The 12,402-nt window shown below is 46.1% G+C and overlaps 1 protein-coding gene across 2 annotated transcripts in view; it reads left to right on the plus strand.

Moving 5' to 3' along the window:
- Positions 1-511: 511 nt before the first annotated feature.
- The window catches only part of LOC134436672 (cytoplasmic dynein 1 light intermediate chain 1-like), a 22,628-nt gene continuing 10,737 nt past the window's right edge, over positions 512-12,402 (plus strand). For both annotated transcript variants that reach the window (XM_063185982.1, XM_063185983.1), the window contains exons 1-6: positions 512-622; positions 852-925; positions 2,486-2,602; positions 6,373-6,603; positions 7,921-8,081; positions 10,634-10,727. In XM_063185982.1, coding sequence (XP_063042052.1) covers positions 519-622; positions 852-925; positions 2,486-2,602; positions 6,373-6,603; positions 7,921-8,081; positions 10,634-10,727 — 781 coding nt within the window. In that variant the 5' untranslated portion in view covers positions 512-518. The remainder of the gene's footprint in view (positions 623-851; positions 926-2,485; positions 2,603-6,372; positions 6,604-7,920; positions 8,082-10,633; positions 10,728-12,402) is intronic.

Consider the following 12,402-nt stretch of genomic DNA (forward strand, 5'->3'; position numbering starts at 1 on the left):
TTCATTATGGTGAAGGTCTGGGAGACTTTTGTATTTCTTTGTTGTAATTTGATGCATTTTAACACTTTTTAACCTCCCTTGTCCCGTTGCAACTCAATATGGAACTTTTATTCATAAATACCGGATGATTCCATATTTCAAGGGATGGTTGGCAACCCTAGATAAGTAAGAGTCATATACAGTTCCCTAAAGAGCCACATGTGGCTCTAGAGCCATAGGTTCCTGACCCCGGGGTTAGGCCTATCCTTAGTCCTTAGCAAATTTGCGCGCTGTCTTTTCCGTCTGTTTGGCAGGCTGAGGCAGTGTGACCTCAGGTGGCTGTGTGTTTGTTTGTTTGTTCTGACTAAGCGGTGACTGGCATGTCGAGGGGATTTGACAAGTCACTCAGTCTGCGGTGCGACTCCAGACTCTACGCTCTAGACCAGCACCAGTAGCACCACACCACCACCACGCCCCTGGCTCGCCGCTTCTGTGCGCTACATCCGGGCACTCTCCTGGGGCGTCACAAGCCTGCAAAGATGGCGGTGGCAGGGAGGAATACACTATTATCGGCTAGTTCCAATGTTCAAAACAGCACCGCAGATAACCCGACCACGGAGGAGGAGGATGGACAGAATCTCTGGTAAGTTCAGCTGCCCCGCGCTGAGGATGCAGCCGTGCATTTTACCTGCATGTTTGGTGCCGAATGCACAGAACCCCGCCTGACAGTAGGCTAGCGGCTAACAGGGCGAATTGATGAAGCAGGTAATGTTAGCAAGCCATCTCATCAGCCGCTGAGAATGGTCCATGTCATTGTGTTTTGAATGATCGCGTTTAGACTCGTGTCTGTTACTTTTGTTCCCCTTTCAAAGGTCATCCATATTGAGTGAAGTATCAACGCGTTCACGGTCCAAATTGCCATCCGGGAAAAATGTTGTGGTTATGGGTGAGTACAAGTCAATGTTACCGTTATGCTGTCTCACTGCATATCGCTGGGCTTGCCTCCCAGGCTACGCTACTCTACTGTGCGGTAGCGATGCCATCCCAAACACTGACTTGCCTTTGTACGAGCTGATGCATTGAATCATGCTAAAACGCATCACTATGGAGCTAGTGTCTGGCTCCGGGCTTGTCTCTTTACATTAAGCCGATGGCCTTGCTCTGTAGCTGGCTAATTGTCACGGTATCGGAAGCAGGATCAGGAGGGGCCAGACACTGCTCTGTTGTAGACTGACTGCCGTTTGGGAAAACAATGAATTGCCAAATAGGGAACAAACGCAGCCTGCGTTCTTTGTGAGACGCCCATGGTTTTCAGAGGAACTTAACCATGGTCGTCTCAGTCTCAAAACAGACATTTGTAATAGACAGACAGTGTGCTCCGATCAGGCGCGCCTGACAGTAGTTCAGTTGCCAGTCTGCCCGATAATCCCCCGTTAGCAGACGGACGCTAATCATCAGTGCATCGGTGCGGCGGCTGTGATGTGACAGCACCCCTTGTGTCAGCTGAACTCCTCCACACTACACGATGCTGCTGATGCTTGCATCATGCTAGCATGCATTGCTAGCGTCGCTCTTCTTCACATACTTTGTTCACCTGAATCAAAGTTAAATAAATAGCGTCTGCTGTCGGGGATGTGAAAAGAAGACTAGCCTAGAATGTGGTGTAGTTGTAATGTTAGAGATCAATAGCAAAAACATTACACTGCACGGTCTTCTCGATGGTTGCATGACTTGGTGAACGCATGTCATTGTTATGCAGGCTGTTGATGCTCCTCTGTTTATATTACTGTAGCACATGGGTGTAATTTTAGGTGTGGATGGTGGCGACATGTCCATAGTACCACTTTTGAGATGAACCTAGCTTGTCCCCTCCACTTTTTACAAATATAATGCAAAATATTATTACAAATCTAAATTTAAAAAAAGCATATCTGGACAATTTGCTATTGTAATGTCCCCGCCACCACATTCCAAGTCAAACCCACACTTTGGCTGTTGCATAGCCTACTTGTGAAATATGGTCTGTTGAACTCATCAGAACATGATTATTAGTATGCTGACAGTGTTTATCTTTTTGGCTTGCGTATGTTTTGTACATTATTGTGTATGTGCCCATCTATGGGTGTTGGAATGGATGTTCTGTGTATTTCTTGGAAGTGTTTATCCTAGCCCTTTCATTGTAAGGAAGGCTTGGTTTTGTATTGATAACAAACACCTCTCACCTGACAATGTGAAGATTTTGTTGTAATTCATATAGTTTACTTATCAAAAAAATGTCATACTATTTATTTTAGTAGGGGATTCACATCATAATTCATTTGAAACTGCACAACATGGCCTTTCCAATCATGACTGTCATTATGTCCGTTATCCCCCATCCTCCTTGGCTAACAAATGTGTGTGTGTTTGTGTGTGTTTGTGTGTGTGTGTGTGTGTGTGTGTGTGTGTGTGTGTGTGTGTGTGTGTGTGTGTGTTTGTGTGTGTTTGTGTGTGTGTGGCGTTGCAGGTGAGGTGGGTTGCGGTAAGACCACGTTGGTGGCTAAACTGCAAGGGGTAGAGGAATACATGCGAGGGCGTGGATTAGAATATCTATACTTCAGCGTACACGATGAAGACATCGACGGTAAGACATCTGATCTGATTGGTTCATGTATTGCATCTCTTACTTATGATTGGTTAATGTATTATTGCATCTCTTTTTTTATGATTGGTTCATGTATTGCATATCTTACTTATGATTGGTCTGCGCACTTTCACTCTGCTTAATTTCTTCCATTTCCATTTACTGTACATGAAAATGATGCACTGGCTCATAAATGTTGTAATCAGTCCGTGTTGTGCTTGTTATGGTAAAAATGAGGGGCCTCATTTATAAAACTTTGCGGAAGAAATGCGCCAAAAGATGAAACTCGGGATGTGCGTGCGCAAGAAAATATTCAGATTTATAAAGCATGGCGCACGCACGTTCCACGTCGATTTCCCTTTATAAATCCCAACTGACTCTGAAGTTGCGGCAAATGTGCGCACCTGTGGACACACCCATAATTATCAATGAATATTCAGTGAAACGCCCAAAATGAATATTTATATCTGTGGACGGCGTGCGGAAAGCAGACGAGATAGCCTATTTACCACATGTGGAGCAAACAGTTTTATTAGATAGGCATAGAGAACGTTGGGCAAAGTGGAGCGGTTAAGTTTGGGAAGTCGTAGGCTACAAAAATAAAACCTTGAATTGCAGCATGTGGATGGTTATGTTGACAAAAATCACGCTATACCAGAAGTAAAAAATAAATAAAATAAGGATGGCATGGACATGAACCTGCCAAGTAATGGACATGTAGGCTAGTATTAATTGAGTTGTGAACAAAGGGAAAAAATAGCTGCGTCAAGGAAACATCTCACATGGCATGTCCCCATGTGAAATTCACCGGTAGAAAATCTATTCGCTGTCTCATCGCACCTCATATGCACCGGGTTTAAACTTTTTTCAACAATTGCCGTTGGTCACTGCGCGCAGCTGTCTGCTTTCATTTCAAAGCGACGCCCCAACTGTCGATCGACATATCCACAGACAGCATGACATATGGGCATTTTCTAGTCTGTATTTATTAAATGTGTGTATTATAAACGTACATTATCAGTGTATAAGGCCAGCTGTCAAATGCACACCTCTGCTTTGATGACGAATAACCGCATGGAAAAGAAATGACATGCAACAAGAGAAACGAAGCTGTCCATTATGGCACTTGCGCTTGCCTGTATGGCTGAGAAAATCAACCATTACAGATGCACTTGGGACTCGAGCAGATGATTCTGCAACTGGCTTAAATGTTGACGTAATTCCTTGCAGACTCGGAACACTTTATAGCCTACCGATACGATTAGGCCTATAGCCCGATACTGGAAAGGTCCGTGGTTATTGTTAATAAAATGTAGGGTATTTCCAAATGTAACGTAGGCCTATCCTAAACGTACAATTTGAAGCGTCTATTACATGCATGTGGCTATGGATAGGCCAGGTAGGCCTACTTATTATTTTCCACCATTACCAAACAACAAACAACCGCGTTTTCGTTGCGAACTGGATTAACTAATGTTAAAGTGGCTATCGTGACACGTGACCTTTGATTTTTTTTCTTCAACCAATTTCGGGTCGTTCTTCCAGCTACCTCCCGAGGTCGCGCTTTCCGCGTTTGGTCTTTTGTTTAGTGCCTACGCATGGGTCAAACTTTGCGTGGAGCTGCGCATGTTTACCGCCAAGTTCTTTTTCTATAAATACCAAACCTTGCGGTGAACTTGGCGTGCGCAGTCTGTTGTGCGTACGCACCCGTTATAAATGAGGCCCGAGGTCTTTTATAAAAATAGATTTTACTTTAGGGTTAGTGTTCATCAACAAACTCACATTATGAGCTTGACTTAAATTTGTTTTGCACATCGCAAGAGGGTCTGTCTGAACAACCGAAGCGTTGCAAGCGATACATTTGCGAGTGTAGTGTTCAGGGTGTGGGATGTGTACTACTTACTAATTTATATTCCTTTTTACATTACATTACATTAGTATTTAGCAGACGCCTTTGTTGAAAGCAACTTACAAGGAGCAATTTTCCTGATAGTGGTTGACACGTGCTGTCAAAATCCTAGCCTTGCCCCACCCATTAGCATCCACAAAGCAACGTGGCCAGACTGAAGTCACAGAGCTCTGTAGTCGTGAGAGCCAGGCTACAGAAATCACTTAAATGTGGTTAGGGAGTTGGTCTTTCAATCCAGGGGTTGCAGGTTCAAATCCCCCCTACATCTTCATCCATGGCTGAAGTGCCCTTGAGCATGGCACTTAACCCCACATTGCTCCAGGGACTGTAACCAATTCACCAATACCCTGAAAAATAATAGTTATATGTTGCTTTGAACAAATGAAAGCGTCAGCTAAGTGAAATACAATGTAATGTAATGTAAAAGAATAGACAGCGAGACTTAAAATTTGTTAAAATATACAGTGATATTTGTGGAGTCATTCATATGACACATACACTCGCCAGTAATGGTCACTAGTGGTCTGGGCATGCACGCACACGTGTACCATGTTGCCCCTGGCAACCACAGCATCCCTGAGTCACTGCACTGTGACCTCATAGGCCATTAACATCTCTGTCTCAGATGGCTGGCTCGTTGGCTACAAGCCATGGACTCAGGATTTGAAATGAATGATGGTGGGCCAGCCGTGTCCTAATGGTTAGGGCGTTGGTATTTGATTAGTAACGTGTGTTTGTGTGTGTGTGTGTGTGTGTGTGTGTGTGTGTGTGTGTGTGTGTGTGTGTGTGTGTGTGTGTGTGTGTGTGTGTGTGTGTGTGTGTGTGTGTGTGTGTGTGTGTGTGTGTGTGTGTGTGTGTGTGTGTGTGTGTGTGTGTGCCCTGACAGCAGACAAGGTGTCTGTGCTTTGTTAATGCCAGTAAAAACTCTACCACCACTGCTCCCGTTTTGTAGTTGGTGCAACAGTTGCAAAGATGCTCTGTAAAGTGTGTGTACGTGCTACCTGCAGTGCATGCATGCGTTCTGCGTATCTTTCCTTCTCTATTATATAAATGTTATTTTACTCAGTCGTGATATATTTACAATACAGTTTGTGAAGATAAGGTCTGTTATGGCCGGATACCCCAGGCATTCTATCTTGCAACACAAAAAGTGTGTGTGTGTGTGTGTGTGTGTGTGTGTGTGTGTGTGTGTGTGTGTGTGTGTGTGTGTGTGTGTGTGTGTGTGTGTGTGTGTGTGTGTGTGTGTGTGTGTGTGTGTGTGTGTGTCCTTTCGTGTGAGGGCACGCCTGGGTCCTTGTGTGTGTGTGTGTGTGTGTGTGTGTGTGTGTGTGTGTATTCACCTGTGTGTTTTCCCTTCCTAGACCACTGTGTGTGTGTATTCACCTGCGTGTATGTCCCCTATTCTAGACCACGCGCGGTGTAACGCCTGGGTCCTGAACGGTGTGTGTGTGTGTGTGTGTGTGTGTGTGAGAGAGAGTGTAGATGTATTCACCTGTATGTCTGTCCTATCCCTAGACCACGCTCGGTGTAACGCCTGGGTCCTGGACTGGTGTGTGTGTGTGTGTGTGTATTCACCTGTGTGTGTGTCCCCTCCCTATTCCAGACCACGCTCGGTGTAATGCCTGGGTCCTGGACTGGTGTGTGTGTGTGTGTATTCACCTGTGTGTTTTCCCTTCCTCCAATGCCAGTCACTGTACAGCACTTTGATCAGTTTTGTACTGTTTTTAAATGGCTTTATAAATAAAATTTACTTCCTAGACCACGCTCGGTGTAATGCCTGGGTCCTGGACTGGTGTGTGTGTGTGTGTGTGTGTGTGTGTGTGTGTATTCACCTGTGTGTGTGTTTTCCCCTCTCTTCTAGACCACGCGCGGTGTAACGCCTGGGTCTTGGACGGCGACCTGTACCACAAGGGCCTCCAGAAGTTCGTCATGTCGGCCGAGAGCCTCCCCCACTCGGTGGCGCTGCTGGTGCTGGACCTGTCGCGGCCCTGGCTGGCCCTCGACTCCCTGCACAAGTGGGCCAGCGTCCTGAGGGAACACATCGACAAGCTGCACGTACCGCCCGAAACCATGCGCGAGCTGGAACACAGACGTAAGTGTGACTGTTTGGGTGTGTGCGTGTGCGCGTGCGCGTGTGCGTGTGTGTGCGTGTGTGTGTTAGCGCACGTGTGTGTTTCTGTGCCAGTGTAATGATGGAACATATTAACATGCTAAGCTTATACGTACCGTCCAAAGCCAGGCGGGAGCTAGAAAACAGGTGCGTGCGTGTGTAAGGTATCAGTGATGTTCCCAGTTACACAAATGTTCAGAAGCAAGTCCTGCATTGATCAGGGATGTTGTCTTGCTAGTATCTACTCAGTATTGATATCATGAGTAGGATTAGCTGGCCTGTGTAGCATCCAGGCCAGTGCAGAGGGTGGAGTGGGCTTGATGTTCCAGGTAGCTGTAGAGTAGTCTTTCTCAACAGGGGCGGTACAGCCCCCCAGGGGGCATTGGGGAGCTCCAGGGGGGCGTTGAGAAGGATACAGCTGAGAGGGGTGTTGCTTATTTGCCATTGGGGGGCATTAATCCATTTATTTATTTATTTTGATACTAATAGAGGTGTTGTCAGGCTTCGGATGTGTTGAAGGGGACGTTGGGAGGCTTGTGATGTTACCAAGGGGGCGTTTGTTCAAAAAAGGTTGAGAACCACTGCTGTAGAGAGAGGCCAGTAGATGTGGAGCCAGCCAGTGATGTCATGGGAGTGGCTGACTTGCCTGGCTGTTGGTGCTGCAGCTCTGAATATAACCAGCAGGGGGACCCAGAGAGCCACCTACACTTTGGAATCCCCAATGGCACAAACACACCAGCAGCAACTAGAGCCACACCGCCGACTGAAGTAATTGACTTTGTGTGGGAGAGCTGGCAACAGAAGAGATGAAGACGATTTGGGGACTAGAAGCAAATTGGGCGATTTGAGCGACAGTTTGTTGTTGAACTTCAGCAAATATTACGCTAATTGGCTATGATGCGGTTCGGTAACAGCTGCCACAGCCAATTTGGATGTCATAATGCTTGCATTCTGCTTTTAACGGGCACACTAACGGTCCCATGTCGCTCTTGCTATGAACACACTTCCGGCCACTCCTAATTTTATGCTCAAATTGTGAATTTACTGCCTTTTGGGGTTTTTTTTGGGGGGGGGCATTTGTAACATTTAAATGGCCTCTAGCCATCGAAATCTACCTGCTAGTGTACAGTATGTCTTCCAGTGGAGATCACAGTGTGTGTGTGTGTCTGTGTGTGTGCATTTGTGTGTGTGTCGTGTGTCTGTGTGTGTCTGTGTGTGTGTGCGGGTGGGCGTGCGTGCGTGCGTGCGTGCGTGTGTGTCGTGTGTGTCGCGTGTGTGCGCGTGTGCGCGTGCGTGTAGTGGTGAAGCAGTTTCAGGAGTACGCGGAGCCCGGTAGTGACCTGGAGGTGGGGACACAGAGACGCAACGCCGAGCAGGAGGAGGAGAGCGTTCTACTGCCCCTCGGAGACAACACACTCACACACAACCTGGGACTACCCATAGTGGTGGTCTGCACCAAGGTACACACACACACACACACACACACACACACACACACACACACTCGCACACACAGATACACACTCACACACACAGATACACACTCGCGCACACAACCTGGGACTACCTATAGTGGTGGTCTGCACTAAGGTACACACACACACACACACACAGATACACACACACACACTCACACACAACCTGGGACTACCTATAGTGGTGGTCTGCACTAAGGTACACACACACACACACACACAGATACACACACACACACACACACACACACACACACAACCTGGGACTACCCATAGTGGTGGTCTGCACCAAGGTACACACACACACACACACACACACACACACACACACACACACACACACACACACACACAACCTGGGACTACCTATAGAGGTGGTCTGCACTAAGGTACACACACACACACACTCACACACAACCTGGGACTACCTATAGTGGTGGTCTGCTCTATACACGCAACTGACCTCACTCTAACACAAAATTAATACAATGTTACGTACCAATGCAATAATCTAATGTGTTTATGACTTATGTATCATGGCTGACTCGTATGTAGGGTTTAATCCCGGGACCCGGGATTCCCGGGAAATCTGATCAAAACAATTTCCCGTTTCCCGGGAAAGCCATGACGGGAAACCGGGAAAAAAAATTAAGTGCGTGTCTATTTGTTGTCCCAGCAACATAAGCAACAGTGCCATCTAGCAGCGGTAACACTTCAGGCTCATTTAAGCAGCAGCAGTACAGGCCCATTTCAGCAATGTCTGAGGTGCGCGGTTGACGTATTATTTCATCCGCAACCGCTTCTCAGAATTTCTAATCCACCCGCCCTAATGTTTTTTCTCCAATTTCCAAAACCGAATCCGCCCGCCATCCGCCTATTAGTTTTTAGTATTTAAGATGCCTGAGGCACATAGTCGATCGTCTTTTTCAAGCAGTGCAGGTCATTTAGGCTACATCTTGCCAGCCCATGTTTTAAAAAAATCTCTAATTTATAGCGATTCCCAACTTGTCTCCACCCATCGCACAACGTGAAAATTGAAACGTGTGGATGCTTTAATGCAGCCTAAATTTTAACAGTTTAAATACATCCAGTCCAAGCAGCACAATCGAAACTATTGGCTATCTAGCTTACAAGTTTGGATGGTATCCAATAAGACGAGTCAAGTGTCTTGCGAAGAGTGCAGAGAATTACGTCGCGCGCGTGTGTGTGTGAGCGAGAGAGGGTGAGAGAGGGAGCGATTCCAAACTTGTCTCCATCCATCGCACAACGTGAAAGTTAACGTGTATGCTTTCATGCAGCCTAAATTGTACCAATTTTGCCTCCTCTCCAAGCAGCACAATCGAAACTATTGGCTATCTAGCTTGCAAGTTTGGCTGGTCTATCCAACAAGATGAGTCAAGTGACATATGTCTTGCGAAGAGTGCAAGCGTCGCTTTGTGTGTGAGCGAGAGAACCAGAGAGAGAACGAGAGAGAGGCGCTTCCCAAAATCGCTCTGCAGAAAGGGCAAGGCGATGTCTCCAAATATTAGACAAAATGCAGCTTATTTTAGTTAAGTAGACATCAGGAAAGTATTTTGTTTAGTTGCAAAGCCGAGCTGATTGGTTCATATTGCTCTGAAAGACACTCAAGTCTATGCCTATATTTTAATGGGTTTATTATGCGCGCGAGGTCACCTAACTGTAGTGACGCCCGGTGCTATTACGAGAGGAAAACGATAGCACTTGGGCAAACAGTAAAGTCAGTTTAGCCATGCATACCTGCCTATGATGAACCAGTTTTCTTGTTTGAAAAAACACTCTTCCTGGCTCTAAAGCAAACTGCCATTTCTGACTGACCCAGATGAAATCCCATGCACAGAACTCCACTATTGAGATGACATCCCATAGGCTATATTTCCCACCGCTTATCACAGTAGCCGACAGTGAAACATTGTTCTCATGAAGCTGGCGGTAGACGTGTATACTATCCACAGGTGAAGGACAATGTGCCATGATTTTGCGCACAACCTCAAACACAATTCCTTAATGGAAAATAGCCAACCCACTGTTGCATCAAACTTATAGGTGAAAGTCGTGAGCTCCACCAACAATCCACCGTCATTGATAAGCGCTGCATGCTGCGCACAGGCTATCATCTTACACTTCATTATTATTGTGTTGGTGGATAGGAGAGCTTAATCTTAATTCCTTTCTCCCAATAATGATACAAACAGTAACAACTTACAAAATGCCAGTTTGGGAGGAACAGTTGAATTATAGCCTGTACATGACTAGATCAAAAAATTTGAAGAAGAAAAAAAAAAAAAACCCGGGAATTCCCGGGATTCCCGGGAAATGGGCCGTCAGATCCCGGGATTTGATTCATGCCATTTTCGGGAAAAATATTAAACCCTACTCGTATGTCTGTGTCTTTGTCTGTGTGTCGTGCATCCGTGTGTATGTGTTTTGCGTATCAATACTATTATGTGTTTATGATTCATGTGTGTGTGTGTGTGTGTGCGTGTGTGTGTGTGTGTGTGTGTGTGTTCTCTCTGCAGTGTGATGCCATCAGTACCCTTGAGAAGGAGCACGACTACAGAGACGAGCATTTAGACTTCATCCAGTCGCACATCCGACGCTTCTGCCTACAGTGTATCCTTACCTTGCGCTCAGCAAGAAGTCTGGGGTGAATTTCTCAAAACCAAAGTGCTAACTACATTAGCTACTTTGCTGTTTTCAATGCATTTTCCCATTGGCAACTACCGAAGTTGCTAAAAGGCTAACAACTTCTCTTTTGAGAAACTCACCCCTGCCATGTTCATGATGTCACATCTCTGTAGGTGCAAAAGTAAAACACACACCAGAAAAGGAGGTGCTGGCAACCAGTAAAACACTTGAAAGAAGAGAGGGTAACACTTAACTTGAGGCCGGCGTTATACGTATGACATAACAGTGTCATAAGTGTCATAATAGTGTCATGAACGAGTCATAAACATAATGCCAATGTCATAAACGCTTTATGGCCATGAAAAGTTAACATTGTTTGGCCTGTCTTTGTCATAACCGAATTTCACTTAAAGACATACAAGTCATACGATGTTTATGACATTGACATAATCAGAGATTTTTTTAGGAAGGGGAGATAGGACAGAATCGTTAGGTGTCCATAGAAATCAACGGTGAAGATTCGTAACGCAAATATGGCGTCTACCCGCACATCTCCCGCCTTTCTGGTAACAAGAGCCAATGTGCCTGCTGAGCTGCGTTGCCAGTGATCCAATCATCTGGCTGCATCGGCGCACGCGAAATTATGCACATGCTCAGTTGTGAAAAGCCGTTGCTCTCGTGCCGTTATGGAACTACTGCGCCTGCGCTCTGTCAAAAAAACCGTGGGAAAAGTGGCTTAAAAAGCTTTATTTTGACTCGTATGACACAACCAAGTAGTCTAGATTGATCAGTTTTTCACGGTCGTTTCAACCATATGGTTTTCACAACCGCTAGGTTCCCCTCCGTCCTATACTCAGTTTCCCCATTCATTTTTCCCATTGACTCTCAGATCTGGTCTACTTAATCACAAAATAGCACTCCGAAGGCGTCACCAAGATGGCCGCCATATGTCCCCTCTCAATCTAAACTCTCTCTGACATAAGGTTTATGACACATTCATGACTGCATTATGACAATGTTATGACACCGTTATGTCATGCGTATGACGCCGGCGTCAAGTAAAGTGTTACCGAAGAAGTGCCGCACAGTCCTGTTTTTTAGGGCTTTTGTGTCTTCTTTTGTGACAGGATAGTGGAGGAGGGACACGAAACTAGTGGGAAGACGGAGACTAGAAAGGATTGGCAAATGACCCCGGGGGCCGTAATCGAACCCGGGTCGCTGGTGTAGTAACCCAGAGCCCTACCATTACCGCAGAAATACACCAGCGGCGATGCGATTCAAGCAACAGAGTGTAGCAGCAAGCGATACAAGCGATTGAGGAGACAAGAGTATGTCCGTACAGGCAGAAGGCAAAGCATTCAAGCATTCCCATTGGCTGTGGTCACTGACCTCTATACAGTCATTGGCTGTCGCGGCTTGTCGCCGAACTGCGTCATAGAAAGTTGAAAAGATTTCAACTTCAAATTGCTCGTCGCGCAAATCGCTCTAGTCTCCAGAATCGCTTTTGTCTCTCGACTCAATACAAAGTCAATTACTTCCGTCGCTCGACTCGCTCAGATCGCCGCTGGTGTATTTCTGCGGTTAGGCCACGCCAGGGCCCAGAAATGATCTTTTAATGTGACACCTTTTCGGCCTTCGCTGGCCTTCCTCAGGTCACGTG

This window comes from Engraulis encrasicolus, chromosome 20 (assembly GCF_034702125.1).
Source record: "Engraulis encrasicolus isolate BLACKSEA-1 chromosome 20, IST_EnEncr_1.0, whole genome shotgun sequence".
NCBI classification, from domain to species: domain Eukaryota; kingdom Metazoa; phylum Chordata; class Actinopteri; order Clupeiformes; family Engraulidae; genus Engraulis; species Engraulis encrasicolus.